This window comes from Cyrtonyx montezumae, unplaced genomic scaffold (genome assembly GCF_038088225.1).
Source record: "Cyrtonyx montezumae isolate F1298 unplaced genomic scaffold, pur_monq_1.0 scaffold_3, whole genome shotgun sequence".
In the NCBI taxonomy this organism is placed as follows: domain Eukaryota; kingdom Metazoa; phylum Chordata; class Aves; order Galliformes; family Odontophoridae; genus Cyrtonyx; species Cyrtonyx montezumae.
In genome coordinates, this window is record NW_027072034.1 from 149,308,924 (window position 1) to 149,328,487 (window position 19,564).

Consider the following 19,564-nt stretch of genomic DNA (forward strand, 5'->3'; position numbering starts at 1 on the left):
TTGTGTCTAACTGCATTGCAGTTTAACTAAATGGAATAGATGTACTAAACATATGAAAATATTCTGAGCAGATAAGGTTAAAAAACATATGACTACAGAATTTTAATGTGCACTTTTCATTGAAAATACAATTTCTGCAGGAGGTCAGTGATAGTTTGGCACTGTTTTTCAGATTTTCTAATATTAGCCTGCAGCTGTTTAACAGGTATCACAGTAATAAAATGTAAATGAATAAGCTCTAATTCCTGAATCTTTAATGCATCATTATATAGAGACAACAATTCTGATCTTAAGAATATTTAGACTTCATTCATAAATTTTAAGTATTCACTGTACATGTGAAAGCTTTCCTGCTTTAAACGGTGCCCTGCTCTGTTGACATGTACCAGTTGTATAGTGGTTTCTCAGTGCTAAGTAACCTGTTGCTTTACCTTGCTTTTTACAAGAAATGTTATGCTCTCTATATTAAGTACATTGCAGTCTCTTGTAATTGATTTGTGCCAAGTACTGTAGCACTATTCAGCATTTTTTATCTCTAATCCAAAGATGAGATATTTTTCAGTCACTAATAAATTAGTGCTGTGTTAATATTCTCACAACTTGCTCTCTCACGTCTGTGTCAGGGTGATGCAATAAAGATGCCAGCTTCTGAGCAAATGCAGTTGAATCCTTGCAGAGTATAGAGAAAACTGAGTCTTCACTGTATTCATCCTCCATCATGATGCTACCTTCACTGTTCATGTTCTTTTTCAAGTTTGCTGCAAGTACCAGTGCTCTAAGCAGAATATCTCTGTTCATACAGTTGTCAAAGAGTAACAGCAGTGATGGCACCTAGGACATTAAAGAAATAATCCATACTTAATCATCAGTGTTAAGTACATCTAGCTAAATCGAACTTTAAAAAAATGGGGGAAAAAAAGAAATCCACACCTAAAGAGTCTAAGTCAGAAACCTTATGAAATACCAGAACTACGTACGCTGAGATACCGTGCAGGAAGCCTGCACAGCATTCATATCTACTCTTTCGAAAAGATACATGTCAGAGGCCAATTAATACTTTTGTACTTTCAGTTTCTAAAATGCAGTGGTCTGGAAACTTTCTGTCTGTAAGAGAGCCTGCTTTTCTTCAAATAGTGTTACTTCTGCCTTCTGCAGTGATCTGAATGTTTGTTACCATGTCTGATGGAACTGAACAGGATGCACTTTTTAACAGAGGACTGAACATATACTTACCCTAATCTTGTTTTAGTCATGAAAATCCAGTGGTATCTAGACTAGCTCTGCTTCTGGCAGGTACCTCAGAAGTAAAAAGTTTTATTTTTAAACCAACCGCTGCCTATTTTAATGAACATAATTTAATGAGGAGGAAGATGCAGAGCTATTCCAACCCCAAATGATTTCTTTTTGGTATGAGAAAAGGATGTAACTGAAATAAATGTGTATGCTAAGCCAGCAGTGGGAAGTATCAGATAAAGTTCTCCAGGAAGACAACTAATGCACAGGAAAAGTTAACTCAGAGCACTTGGAGAAAGAGATATATGGATGCATCTGAATAAAGATGTAGAGAGTGCAGGGGATTTGATTTTCTTAGGTACAGTGTATTAGCAATTGAAAAGAATCATCTACGGTACTGACTGTATTTGAAATTTGTACTCTGTCCTGAATCTATACAGAGATTGCACATCTCAAATCAAGGCTTTAGGTTTGTTTCTGAAACACAGCAGGCTGCTAGGTATATACGTGTTTCTCCCCATTCGGTGAAAAGGAAAAACGAGAACGGGCTTCTCCACCTTACCACTATTTGGTATAAACTAAAAGAGGTTTATATTAGACGTGAGGAAAAAATTCTTCCTTATGAGGATAGTGAGGCACAGACATAGCTGCCCAGAGAGTCTGTGGATACCCCATCCCTGCAAATAGTCGACGTCAGGCTGGATGGGACCCTGGGCAACCTAATCTAGAAGGCTACTTTGTGAAAGAATGTATACGTCTAATTACTTACAACAACCAGGTACTTGCTAAAATTTTACTTTAGTTACATATATACTTGGATTAGAAGAATTTAAACATATTACACATACACAAACACACGCACATAAGTAAATGCTAAAAAAAACAAAACCTTACTTGAGCTTTGAGAAAATGTCTTGTTGTGGCTGGGTTTGCAGATAAGTTCACAAGGACTTTCAAAACTTGTATCTGAAATGAGGAACATGCTTATTGCAGTCTCTAGAACCAGAACGTATGAATAGACACTTCTGTCGTGCCACTCTACCCTGAGTTTACCCCATCACTTTTTAGTGTGGTCCACTATCTTCTGATTTTCCTTTGTTCTGATAGCTTCCAAACACAAGTTCTCACCTTCTTTCAGAGATCCCGTATTTTTCAGTAAAGCAAGAAAAGTCATGAAATCAAACATTCTTTTAACACTGTCACCAGACTGTAAGGACTCCAGTATAGTCTGCACTTAACATAAAAAATATTATAGAATATGTTTTTTCTCAGGATTTAAGCTTTCACCCAATTACATCAGCAAGGCTTATGTAAGTTTTTAATGTAGGACTTCCTTAGTATTTTAAAAGCAGGAGGTGAGACAGTGAAAGGAGGTGCCAACCTAAAGAATAAGTGATTAGGAGCAGGATTCAGAGGAGAAAAGAAACAAACAATAAGCACTTAAAATGTGATCAGAAGCACACACAAACATAGTCCTTTCCTGGCCTTTGTGGCACTGATCTTTTATATAAACACTGGGAAAAGGCCAAACACTATTGTACTTCATTAAAATATATCTAGTAACTTTAGTGGAACTTATTTCTGAAAGCTATTTTTGATCTGGTAAAACGATTCAGTACACTGATATCAATAGAATATCCCAGGAATTCATGCATCAGTAAAGCTTTTCAAATGCAGATCCTCCTTGCCCTGTCATGCAATTGCAGTGTTTGGTATGCAGAACTAGAGTTACTGTAGTAAAGGAAGAGCAACAACTATGTACACAGCAGGGTTTTGCTACAGCTCTAAACCAGTGATTGCACTATCAAGATTCTCCTCCTTCCCTCTCTCCATTCTTCCTGAATTTATGTGGAAAAAGTAATTTAGATACATATTTTGCATTTTGTGTGGACTGTCAGCTATTGCCAGTGAATACTTGTTCTTTTTATGCACACTAAACCATTTTACAAAAAACAATAGAAAGGAGACAAGTAAAAAAGCTTCATAAATAGTTTACAACACAGTACCTGTGTCCTTTCAGATCCTTCTGAAAGCAAATGAAGAAAGAATGGAATCTTGTTTATCATCTTATAATGATAGTCATCGGTAACAGACATATTTGTCAACAATCTGAGTCCAGCTAGCTGCAGATCAGAGTTCAGAGGAGCTGATTCAATGTTCTTACAAACTTGCATAATATATACCTTGGGAAAAAGAGAAGAAGATTAAAAGGAAAGACATTTCTTTGAGACAAGATGATTTTTCTATTCACAAATAGCATCAACAGTCTAGCAACAGTAGCATAAATACCTACTGAATGCTGCTTGTTGATACATAATCTGATCAAGACATTTAGAAACAAGCACTTGATTTTTTTAGTACATACAAATACCGTGGCCTGATAGAAGCTGACAGTCCAGACTTACACTCCCTAATTTTCCTGAAGCAAAAGTTGCTCTGAAAACTGAAATTGCTTTGGCACCATCTCAGAAGTGGCACATTGCTTCAAGGAGTTACTTTGAAAATCACCTACTTAAAGCAACTAAGGTCTTAAATGTTGAGAACAAGCAAAGGAAAGGATAAGGCTTGGAAACCACGTGGCCTGTTCACTGGAGTACTTCTCAGGAATGGTGATGACAACTGACACTAGCAACTATTATCTACCCGCTTTGCAGAATGACATCACACAGTGAACGTTGGAGCCCTAACTAAGAAAAAAAAAGACTTTGCCTGTATTAGAGGAGTTATTTTCTACCTGTACATCTATCTAAATATTTGCCATGGACAAGCACTACTTTAGAAAACGTTGCCCAGCACTAAAAATGCTGTAAATGACCACGTATAATCAAAGTGTCTATCAAGAAAATGAAAAAGCTTCCAAAAACCTTCAAATCTGCATGTAAGCTCACAGTTTGGACACTTTTTGATCTAATAAAGTCAAAAGAGGCTTTTTTTTTTTTTGATGACTGTTGCCACCTCACTCACCTGTACCACCTACTGTATTTATCAGCAGGACTTCCTACCGTTATTACAGACTATTATTTTAAAGAGTATGACACCACACTGAGAAATGGGTCACAGACAAGCCCAAGGGATCAGTTACCATTTTCTCCTCCAGTTCCCTTGCCTAGGGAGACTCAGACTGCTACCCATCTTATCACACAATCTGACTGATGTTCTAAGGATATTTAGAAATCACCTCACCTCACATTATTTCCCTATAAACTTAACAGCAGTATCTCTGTTTAGCAGCACTTGATAAAAGCTAAATACAGCCTGCCCAGTTTCCTTGGTGCTTTCTCAAAGCATTGGGGGTACAGATCATCCAGAGCTAACTGACTGATGTTTACCTCAAAACATTTTAACATCCTCCCTCGTATTTAAAAAAAATATACTGAAAGCCCTGTTCTATTTCCAGTGTCTCAGTTACTTTCATTCTTTCACTGTAATAAACTTACCTGTATCTCTTCCTGATTTTTAATATTCATACTCAAATTATTAAGTGCATTTAGTGCTTTTTCTTTAACTGTGGGGACACAATCCAAGAGCATTCCTCCAATTACAGAAAGGCCATCCAAGTTTCGAATTACATCCTGAAATATAAAAGGTACTCATAAGATCACTGCAAATTTTAAATAAATACTGCAGGCTTTACTCAAAGTTTGTTCTAGTGCAAAGGGGACTGTGTGAATGAAGACTTTCAGAACAGAGTACTCTGTTTAAAGAGTGTTAGTTGTTTGGTTTTTTTTATATATATATATTACAATCGCATGCAAAAATAAACTATGGTATTTATTTTAAAACTGCCACCAGCTCATAGTATCAAAATCATCTTTGAAAGTAATTTCAATTGACAGACTCCAACAGCATACATCCTTCTGAATAGTGAAGAGCTGCTCATAAAATAATAGATTTTGAAGAACTTGCAAATTAAGACTGCTCCTAAAGCTGGCATAATAATATCCATTATATTATGCTCATGCTAACTGGAAGAAGGATTTGAAACAGCTTATTAATTCTAAGACACCTGTAATCACTAAGATGCATTTTGACTTGGAATATATTACTTCCATTGAAATTATGAACAGTCCTGCTTAGGGCCAAAGCTTTTCTGCATCATATTTCCAACTGAATCAAAGAGAGTTGGATAACAGGGAAGCTGCTGCAAATAGCACACAGCTTTGTAAACATAAAAGCTACTTTAAAATATTTCAGCAGGTTTCAGATTGGATCCTGAGATTATATAACTTGTCTCAAATTCAACCATGTAATTAACAACAAAAGGTATATATATATACAGCACTTGAAAAATACAGGATACTGTATGAGTTTAAGTCTATTTAATGCATACAAACGTTGAGCATAGATAAATCTTGTAAGGCTGGTTAATTATGCTCTTTGGACTAGCAGGAAATTAAGGCATAGACATAAAACACAAGATTCAGAACACAGGTTAACCCAGCTTTCAGTCTTGTGTCACTCTTCAGCAAAACAGCACCCTTCAGTTTCCATACCGACTGGTAGTGAAATGCTGTTGTTTTCTACCGAACAATACTTACTTGATTTACAGAGAAGGCAGCACTGTTGCTGAGAGTGATTAAAGCTTGCTCTTGAATTAATGGATCATCTGTGGCCTTGAGCAAATGAATAAGCTTCTGTAAAGCGTCTGCATCCATGCTGCGAGGTGACGGAGGAATTTCTTCTGTCACTGTTTAAAAATTAAATAATACCAAGTTTGAGACATTTCACTTAGTTAGCAATGAATGCTTTTTTATAGCAAGCTGAGCTTTTTCTGTTCCAGTTTCTCCCCTTTGTCCCTTGTTCTCTTCCTGCATGCCACTGAAAAAGTTTGTCCTCAGTGATTTTTGACTCCTGTAGCTTCAGTTGTTTATAAGCAGTGATGAGATCCCTCCCAACCTTTTCAAGAATCAAAAGCCCCAGATCTCTCAGCCTTTCCTCACAGAGGAGATGCTCCGAGCCCCCAGTCATCTTCGTGGTCCTACACTGGACTCTCTCCAGCAGTTCCATGTCTTTCTTGGAGAGCCCAGGACAGGACACAGTACTCCAGATGTGGCCTCACAGGGCAGAGCAGAGGGAGAGGATCACCTCCCTCAACTGCTAGAACAGGATTCTATGAACCTGTAAACTGCTGGCCACAAACATGTACACGTTCTAAGTTCAGCTGTACCCAGCCACCATATAATGGCAAAAAAGTTTCTGCATTACCACAGCAGGACTTTGGTCCTTCTTCCTGAATCCTGTGACAACTTCTCAAAGTAGAAAAAAAACCCATAAACCCAAGCAAACCTCCCTTACAAAATAATGGTGAATATTCACCAAACGTTAACATTCTCCTAGTGGTGAAATTAGGAGATGAAACACGGAGATCTGCCTGGACGCTGTAGGACAGTAAATAAACCCTCTGTCTGCAGACTGCTGCTTGCTGTGACGTTTCTCTCGCATAGTGCGGCCCTTCAACAAAGCAACATCCCAAACGTTCGGAGCGGTGCTGCTCAGGGCTGGGGCAGTGCGAGGCCGCTGTGTGGGGACCCGAGCCGCGCCGCAGCAGGCTCCTACAGCGGGTTACACGGGAAAGGCGCCCAGGCGGGTTCAGACAAGGAGACTCCGACAACCTCCCCGGTCCCTCCGCATCCTCCTCTTTCTCACCCGAGGGCGGAACGCGGGGCTCTCCACGCCGCCGCCCTCTACCCGCTGCCCGCCGCCACAGGCAATAGCAGGCGGCGGCGCCGAGCACGAGCCCCAGCACGGCCGCCACCAGCCCGCGCCGCTCGACCATATCCCCCGCCCGCGGAAGCCGCCGCCGCAGCACCCATCCGGAAGGGGCGGGGCGGCACCTCGGCCCCGGCACGATGCTACGCGACCGCGGCGACGCGCGGCCATGGCGACCATGGCGACCCTGCGTTGCGCAGGCCCAGAGCTGCGCGCCTTCTTGAGGCGCCGCGGCCTCCGCCAGGTCTACGAGGTCAGCTGCTGGCGGATCCCGGGTTGGGACAGGAGTCCAGAAACTTCTGTCAACTGTGGGGGAGTGGGGCTCTGTCACAGGGGGACAGGCTGTGGGGTGAACAGCTTGCCTTTTTGACTTTAGGGTTCTTTGCCATTCTTTTATATTTGCTTGGTTTCTTCCCTTTTTACCAAGCAGCCGTGTTTTGGTTTTCTTGAATGAAGGTGATGCACAGAGCAGTTTCAAGAAGCACCCTGACACTCTTCAGGTACCGAAACAGGCCGACTTGCAGGCAGCTTTGACAGCCAGGATTTCCATGGAAACATTCATAAAGAAATCTTGAGCCAATTATAGGTTCATAAGGTTGGAAAAGACCTACAAGATCATCTAGTCCAACCATCCTCCTATCACTATCCCTACCCAACTACTAAATCAAATCCCTTAGCACCTCATCTAAATGCTTCTTGAACAGCGCTAGGGACGGTGCCTCAACCACCTCCCTAGGCAGGCCATTCCAGTGCCTGACCACTCTTTCAGAAAAAAAATGTTTCCTCAGGTCTAATCTAAATCTTCCCCGGCGCAACTTGTGGCCATTCCCTCTCGTCCTGTCGTTATTTATCAGAGAGAAGAGGCCCACCCCCTCCTCACCACAACCCCCCTTCAGGAAGTGGTAGAGTGCAATAAGGTCTCCTCTGAGCCTCCTCTTCTCCAGACTGAACAATCCCAGCTCCCTCAGCCGCTCCTCATAAGACTTGTGCTCCAGACCCCTCACCAGTTTTGTTGCCCTTCTCTGAACACGCTCCAGGGCCTCAATGTCCTTCTTGTAGTGAGGGGCCCAAAACTGAACACAGTACTCGAGGTGCGGCCGTACCAGAGCTGAGTACAGGGGGATGATCACCTCCCTGCTCCTGCTGGCTACACTATTTCTAATACAGGCCAGGATGCTGTTGGCCTTCTTGGCCACCTGGGCACACTGCCGGCTCATGTTGAGCCGAGCATCAACCAACACCCCCAGGTCCTTTTCCTCTCTACATTCTTCAAGCCATTCTGCCCCAAGCCCATAGCATTGCATGGGGTTATTGTGGCCAAAGTGCAGGACCCAGCACTTGGTCTTATTGAACCTCATCCCATTGAGCTCAGCCCAGCTATTCAGCCTATCCAAATCCCTCTGAAGGGCCTCCCTACCCTCAGGCAGTTTGACACAACCTCCCAACTTGGTGTCATCTGCAAACTTACTGAGGGTACACTCAATTCCCCCGTCTAGGTCATCAATAAAGATATTAAACAAGATGGGCCCCAAAACTGACCCTTGGGGGACACCACTCATAACAGGACGCCAGCTGGACTTAACTCCATTAACCACTACCCTCTGGGCACAGCCCTCCAGCCAGTTCTCCACCCAGAGAAGAATGAACCTGTCCACACCACGGGCTGCCAGTTTCCTCAGGAGAATACTGTGGGAGACTGTGTCGAAGGCCTTGCTGAAGTCCAGGTAGACTACATCAACAGCCTTTCCCTCATCTACCTGTCTGGTCACCCAGTCACAGAAGGAGATGAGGTTGGACAAGCACGACCTGCCCTTTGTGAACCTGTGCTGGCTGGGTCTGATCCCCTTCTTGCCATGGACGTGTCGTGTGATTTCCCTCAAGATCATCTGCTCCATAACTTCCCCTGATACCGAGGTCAGGCTGACAGGCCTGTAGTTCCCCGGGTCTTCCTTACGGCCTTTTAGAATAATTGCAGAGCAGACTGAGCACTTCTCATCATCACTCCTTGTGGATGTTTTTTTTAAGCTTGGAAAACCAAAAGATATGTTTGAAATTAAGGTTCAGATTAAAGGCAGTTTCTTAAGGGAAAGAACTACTTGGAAAATCAGCCTCTGTAAGATCTGTTCATCCTTTTCTTCTCATTTCTTAGGTGTTGGTCCTCACTGATGCCTACAATTATTTTTTGGTCATTGTCATTTCTTTATGAGGTTCCAGTGTACTTTGTATGAAGATGAATGAGATGATACCAGCCTCAGTATTAAGGCACACCAAACCTAAGCTGAGATCTATGAACATTTATGTAAACATTTTCAAAACTAAGGATATGAAGTTCTAAAGTGGACATTTGCTAAAGTCATTTCTGGTTATGTTGTGGTTTGGACATGATCCACACACACTTGGTGTCCAAATAATCATGTCCAAATAACTCGGGATTCCCTGCTGCATTGGATTCTTTCATTCCTGTGTGATTTCCCTCTTTCAGATCTCATCCAGATTTACTTTAATCAGTAACCATAAAACATCAGGCAAACCAAAATCCTACGAGTTGTATGCGTGGGATGACTTCACTGTAGCTGCGTTTGTGCAATGTTTAAATTAAATGTGGATTCAGAGCTGTTTTTCTGCCAAATGACTGCTGAATTTTGAATGATGGATTGCTACACATTTAGGAATAGGAATGGGAAGGTCAGGGATTAAGTCTGGTATGGAGAAGCTTGTAAGAGAAGACAGGTGTCTGGTCAGGGTTAGAGGAAGTCTGAAGGTCACGGCCAGGCCTCGTGGTTCACACACCCTCCTCTTTCCTTTTGTGCTGACAGGGACAGCAACTATAGACCAGACTTTCTGGGCCTCCAGAAGAGACAATGCTGACAATAGTTTTGCCACATTTGTGATCTATTTTGGAATCAGTGCTGCTTTATACTGCATCCCACCTACTTGGAGCTCTTGCTGGAGGTGTAGGCTTTCACTGGCTTTGCCAAAATGCATCTGATGTGCAGTGTAGTCTTCCATTGCAGTAGATCTGAAGTAATATTATGTAACATATTTGATACTGCAGTGACATTTAAGCAAGATGTCATGAAGGATATAAAATGTAAATGTTAGCATAATTTGACTACGCAGTGAACAGCAGATCTTCAGTACTGCGAGGATGAGGCTGGGAAATTACATTTTGTGACAACGAATCAAAATAACTGAATCAGTGTATTTCTTGGAAATTTTTTTGATACATTGAGCTCACATACTACTTCTTGTAATAGTCGTCATCATTGTAAGGCTTAGAAACCTCGGTGGCAGCTCAGGGCAGCGTGCTGTGGTAGGTGCTGTACATCTAACATAAGGTGCTTCCTGCCCACGTGCCTCAGGCAGCTGGTGAGGCAGCAGGCAGATATAGGAAACGTGTGGGCATAAAGAGCACAGAGACACAGTGAGATCTTTACTGGTCTTCCCTCGGAGTCTTCTTCTTTCAAGGCTGAACAGACCCAGGTCTCTCAGCCTCTCCTCATAAGGGAGGTGTTCCATAACCTTTATCATCTTCGTAGCCCTCTGCTGGACTCTCTCAAGGAGATCCCTGTCTTTTTTGTACTGGGAGCCCAGAACTGGACGCCATACTCCAGGCAAGGCCTCTCCAGGGCAGGGTAGAGTGGGAAGATCACCTCCTTTGACCTGCTGGCCACGCTCTTCTTAATGCAGCCCAGAATATGCAGCTGTTAAGAATTTTTGGTTAAAAAAAAAAATAATCTATTGCATTTAGATTTCCTAAATTTTGAGGTGTAAAACACAGATTTTGAAACTATTTGCTTGGGAAAACATTACAGACAATACACGGATGTTCTTTTGTCCTCTTAGGAAATGAATTCTAAGGCACAGCTGACTGTCATCGACTATGTCATCCAGTCATGCTGTCTATTTTCTGTTGAAAACAAATGGAAATCTCTGTTACAACATGTCTAACAAAGTGTTGCTCTGTGTACCCTGGGCAGCCTGTGCCATGCCCTGTGCCCTCTGGGGCAGCAGCTTTCCCTGATATCCAACCTGACCCTCCCCCGAACTTCTTGGATATCAAATATTTTTATTCAAACGTCAGAACTGTTCATTCTCAATCGCTTTGTATTCAACACAAAGCTATTGTGAGGAATAGGAAGTAAGGAGTGAGAATGAGTAAGGGATAAGACCAAATTTGAAGGTATGAGTGTATTTTTATCGGTTGTTAAATGTATACAGAAAGGGAGAGGAAGTTAAATAGAAGCCCTGCAGTCTAGCCTGTAGTTAGTTGGCTGTTGTGGATTTTCTGTGCGTTAGGCCTTTCAGAATGTGGAAAGGAAAAAGAAAAGCTATTGTGTACACATCAAAGAGAAAAACAAAATAGCTTAAGTGAAACTTAACTAGAAATTAAGTTCATGTGGCAGACAGATGCTGGGTTAATCCACGAGAGGGAGTAGCTGAACAGCCTCAGGATTGGCTTTGGGAAATCTGTCTGTAGAACTTGTGAAGAATGGTTTTTAAATGCCTAGATATTATTGAAAATGCTATTATTTGTCACGAATGACAGCAGTAACTGTTAGGTTTATATCTATTTAATATAGTCCACCATCGAGATATACACTGAAAATTGCATTTGTATTAAGAACATTGTGCTAGGGTTGTGAGTAGTGGGTTAATAAGTATTGCTAAATATTCAGTGTGTGTAAACTGCAGACAGTTGCCTTTCATTGTGCATTAAAAAAAATGTTTTCTTTTGCCTTATTATACTGGTCCTAACTTGTAGGCACATTAACACCTCATACTCATGGCCAGAAGTCTCCATTGTTGTGCTTCTGTATTATAACTCTGAGTGATCTCTCTCCTGACACTGCTCTGCAGTTACAAATCATTTGAGTTGGTACAGTAAGAGAACCATTACATTCCAATATTGAGTTGGTCCAGCACATATCTAGCAGTTGCTTCAGATATTTCTTTTTATATATATATATATATAATAGTTATTTAAACAGATCAGTTGTATTATAGTGATAACATGAGAAAATCAGCATGGATGTTGGAAAATGAAGTATTTTTACCCATAGGGTGCATATGTAAACATAAATGGCTTGGAAAAATTAAAGAAAATTGTCAGGGGGGTTGGAACTTGGTGATTCTTGGGGTCCCTTCCAACACAAACCATTCTATGATTCTGTGATAGTGAGTTGTGCAGTCAGAGTTTGGGTGATGAACTTGCAGAGGTTAGACCAGACTCTGAATGGTAGAATTTAGACATAGAGTTAGCACCATCCAGCTGCACCGTGGAGAACAGCCGTTGTGAGAGGTGAGTTGAGACAAATAAAAGCAGGTTTTGAAGTGTGAGGGCTGGAAGAACACCTAAAAACTCAGATGCTGATTTTGTGATAAGTGTTAAGAGCTAGTTTATTGATAACCAGCAGAGGGAACTATAAACAAGAGAGTGCATCCCATCAGTGCAGGATAACATCTTTTGCATTTACGTAGATTAATATCTCATTAAAGATGCACAGTCATGTTAAAAAAATTTTACCTGGAAATAAAAAGTTTATAGCATTCATTTAAATAACCAGAGCTTGCCCATATGATTTTAAAAATCAGTATAATTTAGAAGCTCTTTCTGTATGTGAGCTCACAATCCAAAAATAAATGAGCTATAGATTTTAGACAAAGACAACTGAACACAAATGAGGAAAACTGTTCATCAGTTATTCTGCAGCACTGCTAGAATGTAATGCACATTAGAAAATCTTATTATCGTCTGGATTTTGTTTTCAGTATGGGTTACAGGGCTGATACCTGGTCATGCTTCCCAATTCTGCACAGAATTCTGTGCTGCACACAATTAATCTTGCTTTGAATTCTGTTTTTCATTAGATAAATAAAACAACCAGTCTAGCAACTGTAATATGCTGATATATGCAATATTCTACTTGTAATCTTGAGTTTATTTTAATTGTTTCACATCTAGACAATCCTTTACTGTTACCACAAAGGCATTAATTTGCAGATTCTTTTTGCAGGCTCTACTTTCTGGTGTAATTGTTATGAGTCCGGAAGACCCACTTACATTTTTAGAGGAAAAGCTCAGAGAAATAATGGAAAAGGGAATAGATGCTGTTTTATGGTATGTACTAAATGTTTGTGTGTATGTGATGTGGTTTATAATGTTGAACCTGCCTTTTAAAACATGCCAATACCACAGCATCTACTGTGTAGACTGCAAGTTAAAAGTAAATACTAATGGCATATGATATTGCAAATACAGCAGACCAGTATCATGAAAACAGGAGTTAAGAGTTTTGCATTATTGAATATTTAACTCTGTATGTTCTTACTCTTTCTTGAAGTATGTTCAGCACTCAAGAAAGCTCATGTACAGCTAGTTTCCCCTTCTGCTTTAGCTTTCATGTCTAAGTAATTAATTTCATGGTGTTTCTCAAAGTATGCAATCTCTGAAATTACAAATTCTAGTCCATATGTTTTGAATATGAATTAAAAGTCTTTAATTGGTACTTATCGTGACACAAGTCACCAGGAAGACAGAGCACCCTCTTCTTTTACTGACTGGACTTCATCCAGTAATGCAGTTTCATTTGTAGGTGTCACAGCTGTGCAATAATGGAGTCTGATATTGTATGATATCATCAGGATGAGGCCACGAAGAAAGCTTTAAATATTGAGGAGGACTTCTGAAATGACAACATAAGGGAAGAAGAGAAGAAAAAAATGGACAAAAGTTTGTAGCAACATGAACAAAAATTTAGGGAATGAAAGAGCTTTGGAGAGGAAGGATATAAAACATTTTAATTCAATTCAGTTTTGTGTTACATGTAAAGTCCATTCTGTATTTTTGTTTTTAATTTATCTTGATTGGATCTTCTGCCATGAATATGACCTTCTAGTAAGGGACTGCTGTTCTGAGATAGTGAGTTCTGCAAAATGACTCATCATTGTCAGAGAACTGCCATTGAGTGTTTGCACTGACTGTACTGCAAACAGACCTGCCAATACCAAACCAGAGAAGCACTTGCTTACTCATTCTGAGCGTGTGTCACTTCATTTGAAGTTCTTTGTAGGAGATGGGTCCTTACTTGTTAGGCCCATCTAAGCATGGATCTCAGGTGCTGCTTAGAGCCCAGCCACTCTGAATGCTTTCAGACTGACTTTAGTACCTTGTGGATGCAGATCAAGTCCTTGCAGTGAGTGACACAGATTTATGCTCTTACTGTATCCTTTCCACAACGTAACAGAATTTCTCATATCACAGGGTATGTCAGCAGCCTGAACCACAATGATGAGATTTTTTGGTAATTTTTATGGTGTTTTTCCTAAAAGTTGAAAACTTACTTGATTTATCTTTTAATCTTGATAACCGCTTTTCATTTCCATGTTTCACATGGATGCATAAAATGAAGTGTGGTCTTTTAAAATTTATTTTGGTTCTTGAATGTATAATCTGCATCATAAAATGAAAACTGAACAGTTTAACAGACATACAATTACTCCAAGTACTGAAAATCTGAGGTGTCAATTCAATGTTAAGGTGAAAAACAAAATGGCTGTTGTTACATTGAATGTATTAAGCTCTGATTTTCACCATATTTCAAAACTGCCCTAAGAGTAACAGTAGAGCGTGGTCATTTGTTTTTGTATTTTGTAAACATTTTAAAATGTCTCCTATAGTCAGTTCTCATTAAAGTAATACAGGTCTTAGTCTTTTTATTAATAAAGTGTATTTTGTCACTATAATCTATTAATACAGACAAAAGATGCATTTTCTTTTCAGGATACTCGCATGTTCAGTGTAATTTGGTTATCCTTAATGTAATGGTTATATCTAATGTAATTTACTTCCTTCTTGAAGGTATATCTGTATTAATTCATCTGTACACCCAAAACTAAAGAGGATTTAAGAAACACAGCTGAACACACTTTTTGGAGTAGATGCACAACTGGTAAAAATCATTGCATATGTTATACACATTAACTCTGTACTGTGAACAAATCTTCTAATACCAAATAATTCAAATTCTGTTTTTAAGATTTTCTCGTGTTATTTTTTTAATATCCGATGTCAGAAAAAATGATCCTTTGTATTTCTTTCTATTGATGCTGATGTGTGTTCTTCCAAAAATTAATGTCATCAGAGGTGAGCATAATATCTAAAGGGATATTCTTAAAATAAAGGATCATAACTCTTACTTTAACCAATTTTGTTTTTCTATGCGTTCTAACAGGATTATTAACATAAATATGGGTTAAAATCTTGTAACAAATGATGCACATAGTAGTGGATCATTGAGAGATTTATGCAGAGTATTTCATTTGCTTAATTGCTGGATACATTTGATTAACTCAAGAGAGGATATGAAGAATCAAAGATAATTACAGTGAGGTTGAGCCCTCTCTCAAGAGCACACATTACTTTTGCGTCACACACTAGGTTTGCTCTTCCTTTAATTCTGTCTATAAAAGATGAGGAAATAATTTGGCAGTGGAAATACTTCAAACTGTAAACAGAAAATCATACATGAACATTCCTCTCTTTAAAATATACTTTAATTTGCACATGGGCAATATTAATGTAAGATTTCAAATTTTTGTCTAAGTATTAAATATCCATAATACAGAACTGTTTTGTGTACTAATGCTATAAATGAATTGTTTAGATGACTGAAGAATTATGTGCCAAAGCATGTAACTTCTATAGCAGAAATTTAATGAAGTTGTATTTTGGGTAAGTGTATATCCATTTTACACATGAGCCAGGAACATCTTAGGAAACATCTTTTCTTAGAGGTATGCCTATGTAATTCCTTTGAGAAATGATTTTCATTTTAATGAAACAAAATAGAGATCAGAGGCTTCAATTTGGTTTCAATTTTCTTCAGCAATGCTATTTTATGTTAAATCTAGTATATTTCATTTCAGACTGGATCAGGGTCTATTGACACTTCTGTATTTTGGTCAGCTCTGTTAGGGATACGTTAATGCACCCAAGAAGAAATGAATAGTTTGAAAGCAATAGGTATTGGTTCTCTTCTGCTTTTCAATCAGTTTCCTTTGTGCTTGGTAGCAGGTAATTTATACTTTCAGTAATCCCACTTTAACCTCTCAAGCAATGAGGGTAATACATAGGTATCTTTTAAAATACAATATTCACTAACAAACATATTCACTAGTTTCTTTGTTATAGGCATGTATGTCAAAATTTAATGATCCTTCATTTAGAATAGATTAGATTAGAGATTTAACAATGCCACTTTATTTTGGAAATCATGGAGTGCTAATTGTATCTGATGTACAACTCCTTTAGAAACACTAGTGTAAATTCGTACTAAGAATGACAGTATCATAGAATTGGCAGGTTGTCATTTTGCAACCTGTATGTAGATTAGGCTCAGTGAGCATTTTTTCCAGGCTCATTTTAGTGATCTTAAAGATCACAAGTGTTGGAGACATGACAATCTCTGCAGGCAGTTTATTCCAGGACTTCATCATCCTTTCTACTGGAAATATTTCCTAATAACTGAATTTTCCTTGCTGCAAGGAAATCTTTGTCTTGTACACCAGGGACGTGGACAGTTATTCCTTTCTCATTTACAGCAGCATTTGGAAGATTGTCTGAGCTAATCAGTTCTTTGTATTAGTTATCATGGAAGTAGGAATGGAGCAATAAAATGTTCCATTCATTAATGCATCCATTATATATTTTTAATCCAAAATGAGAGAGATCTTGGGAAATACAAGTGATCTGATAAGGTCCAATTTATTAAGTAGCCCTTTCAGAAAATCAGTTGAGGCAAAATACTGTATTTTAGTTTATCAGTGGCATTAAGTCTAATCACATCTTATTGCTTCACATAGAACTGAAATGAGATTTTTAGCAAAGTTTAAAATTGTAAGTAGCAAAAATTAACCATTTTAGTTGCCAGTTCAGAGGAACACTTAAGTAAATGCTTGCTTTTATAAATTTATTTGTATAAATACTCAAAAATCCTTTCATAAATATGGACCCATACATTAAAGAATAGTGGATGACAGCATGGTATATGATGGTGAAAGCAAGCAGGTTTTTATTGTGTGATTATGTAGAAAATTAAGAAAAAATATTAAAATGAATAACTACCTTTGCATATTTATTTAAATTAAATTTTAAAAGAACAGCATTTATATTCAGAAATTTATATTGATGAGCTTTCCTGCTTTGTGTTTTAAAGTAAACTTCAGTTTCATATATTTTATTGCATTCAAGTTGGATTAGCCATGTTAAATTATTCATTCTGTTTCATAATTAGAGCATGGATAAAATACAATCTGCTGAAAAAGAACAAAAGAAAAAGGGCAGAGCAGAAGATGGATCTGGCAGTTGTTCATTATAAGGTCCAAATATTAAAAGCAGTTATCCAGAAGTGGAGCGTGTGGGTTCAGATTCACAAAGAAAATATTGCATGTAAGTCCATGTAGCTATTCTGCGTAAGAGAAAAAATGCCTGCTGTATAAGAGAAAATTATGGTGCATTAATTAAATGTGTTTGCTCCAGTGTTTTATGTTTTTTTGCTGGGTTGTATCGCAAGATGCCATTTATTGGCTGTTCTGTGGCTACTTGGTTTCACTAATGCCACGAAAGGCACTGTTTCTCTGAGTTGCTCTGCTAGGACAAGTGGTGGTAGTACACTTCTGTAAAGATTAAGCAGTGATGCTGATGAAAAGCAGGCCTGGGAGGTGGTAGGAAAGTGGAGTGTATGTCAGAAGTACAGGGCAGAGTGGGCCAGTATTCTTTTCTAGGAAGAATAAAGTGATAGGGATAAAATGGGAGGGATCACAGAGTTATAGTCTTGGCTGCAGCTAGAGGGAATTCTTCATGGGAAGCGGAGAAGGAGCAAAGATCGAAATTTAAAGGAAAAAAAGTCAGAAATCAGAAAAAATAAATGCTTTATTTGCTCCTGTAGATATGATTATTCATGTATTTATTTTTAATGTCTCCACACAACAGCAACTCTAAACACAGATACTATTAACATGAATCCACTCAAAGAGAAGTTCTGTAGAAGATTGGGCCAGAAGTGCTACCTGCAGCTATGGGTTTGAACTCAGATAGTTGTATATGGCTCAAACATTGTTTTTACAGAGCTGGAGTGCCACGCTGTTGTCTCCCATAGCCAGTTTTCAGACCCTTCCTGGTCTTTCCTATTACTAACTTCTAAGTATTGCTTTCAAGCGAGGCAGCTTTTGTTAATTCTAAATTCACAGAAGCGGGGGGGGGGGGCATCTCTAGTGCATAGTAACACAATATATTCCCCTCTGTCATACGGATAATGTGCTTTCAACATGCTGGTACCAATATAACCATTGTGTTGCACTGTAAACAAGTTAACGGGAATGACTGAGAATTAAGAATCAAGAGTAGAAGTGTTGACTTTCTTTTGAATAAAATTTGATGACTTTTGGGGTATGTTTGTAATAGAACTTTTACACTATGACCAAAACCAAGGAAGGAGTGATATGTGGAAAAAGTTCGAGAGTGAGCCATGCGTTCTGAGTTAGAGGAGTGCAGGAATGTGCTGTTAGACCCTGACAGATTTACACCAGAGCATGTTAACATAGGTGCACTTTTAATTTGCTTTGCAGTCCTGAGAGTTTTTGTCTTCCTCCTGTTTTTGTACATACAGTTCAATAGATGGTCATTCATCTAAAGCATTTAAATGATACACTTCTTACTAATCTTCAAACTGATTATGTTTATTTTCAGTAGCAGCAAGCAGACTGCAAGAGATCTTTAACAAAAGAAATTTAAGGGCTGTCTTGAGAGCTTGGCATGTAGAGGCCCACGGTTCTTCAAAAACTAATGCATATTTTGAGGTAAGCAGTGGCATATTTTAAATATGATCTCAACGATTAGCTATCACCTCCATTGATACCAACTGTTACAGAAAAGCAGTTTAATTATTATTAGATTAGGTAATTTACTGTACTACTGCTAATACTGATGTTTAGTAATTATGATGTTAGGAGAGCAAATCATAATCTCCATGATCTAGATAACATTCCATGAGCAGAAGTTTTGTTATATCAAAAGCAGCAAAATGAGTTGACTGTTGTTGTCTATTATTAGTGATGTCCCTGGCTTAGATCAGATTGTTGATGTCTTAGGAGCAATGTTATCCTTAGGTGATAATCAGCAGTGGGGATATTTCTGGACACCAGCCCCAGAATCCAAGAGGTGAAGACTCATAAAGAGCAAGGAGAGGTCTCTGGAACCTCCTTCACACCCCAAGAGGATGGGGCAGCCAAAATGGAGAATCTTCTGAGAGTAGGCAGCACATGAACAGCCCAATATGCCCCCCTTTCCAACAGCCCTATCTAATCTCACTGTATGAAATAGTCATACTTGTCATTTCTGGGGAGATTTTTCCTGCCGTGGAGAATGCTATAGAGCATGTTGTGATGCTCAGCAGGCACTGAGTGTGGAAAGAGTGTGATGGGAGTTGTAAGACCCAGTCATTTCATGTTAATCTTTTCTTGCAGTGTACATTGTTGAATACAATATAACAGCAGAGAGATTTTCAGTAGTGATGTCTTTTGAAGTCTTGTCTTAAAAATGTGCATGTTTCTGTCATGTTGG

At 39.1% G+C, this 19,564-nt stretch overlaps 2 protein-coding genes across 2 annotated transcripts in view; one reads left to right on the forward strand and one right to left on the reverse strand.

Moving 5' to 3' along the window:
• Window positions 1-310: 310 nt before the first annotated feature.
• ARMC10 (armadillo repeat containing 10) lies at window positions 311-5,930 on the reverse strand. Its single transcript, XM_065741589.1, has 5 exons — window positions 5,772-5,930; window positions 4,671-4,805; window positions 3,240-3,416; window positions 2,128-2,199; window positions 311-831 (listed from the first exon to the last, which is right to left on the reverse strand). The coding sequence occupies exons 1-5, from the start codon at window positions 5,886-5,888 to the stop codon at window positions 574-576; spliced, it is 759 nt and encodes a 252-aa protein (XP_065597661.1). The 5' UTR covers window positions 5,889-5,930; the 3' UTR covers window positions 311-573.
• A 1,190-nt stretch (window positions 5,931-7,120) lies between these two features.
• The window catches only part of FBXL13 (F-box and leucine rich repeat protein 13), a 74,856-nt gene continuing 62,412 nt past the window's right edge, over window positions 7,121-19,564 (forward strand). Inside the window, 7 exon segments of the mRNA XM_065740936.1 lie at window positions 7,121-7,217; window positions 10,200-10,255; window positions 12,960-13,063; window positions 14,804-14,894; window positions 15,609-15,676; window positions 17,238-17,392; window positions 18,692-18,801. Of these exon segments, the coding sequence (XP_065597008.1) occupies window positions 7,121-7,217; window positions 10,200-10,255; window positions 12,960-13,063; window positions 14,804-14,894; window positions 15,609-15,676; window positions 17,238-17,392; window positions 18,692-18,801 (681 nt within the window).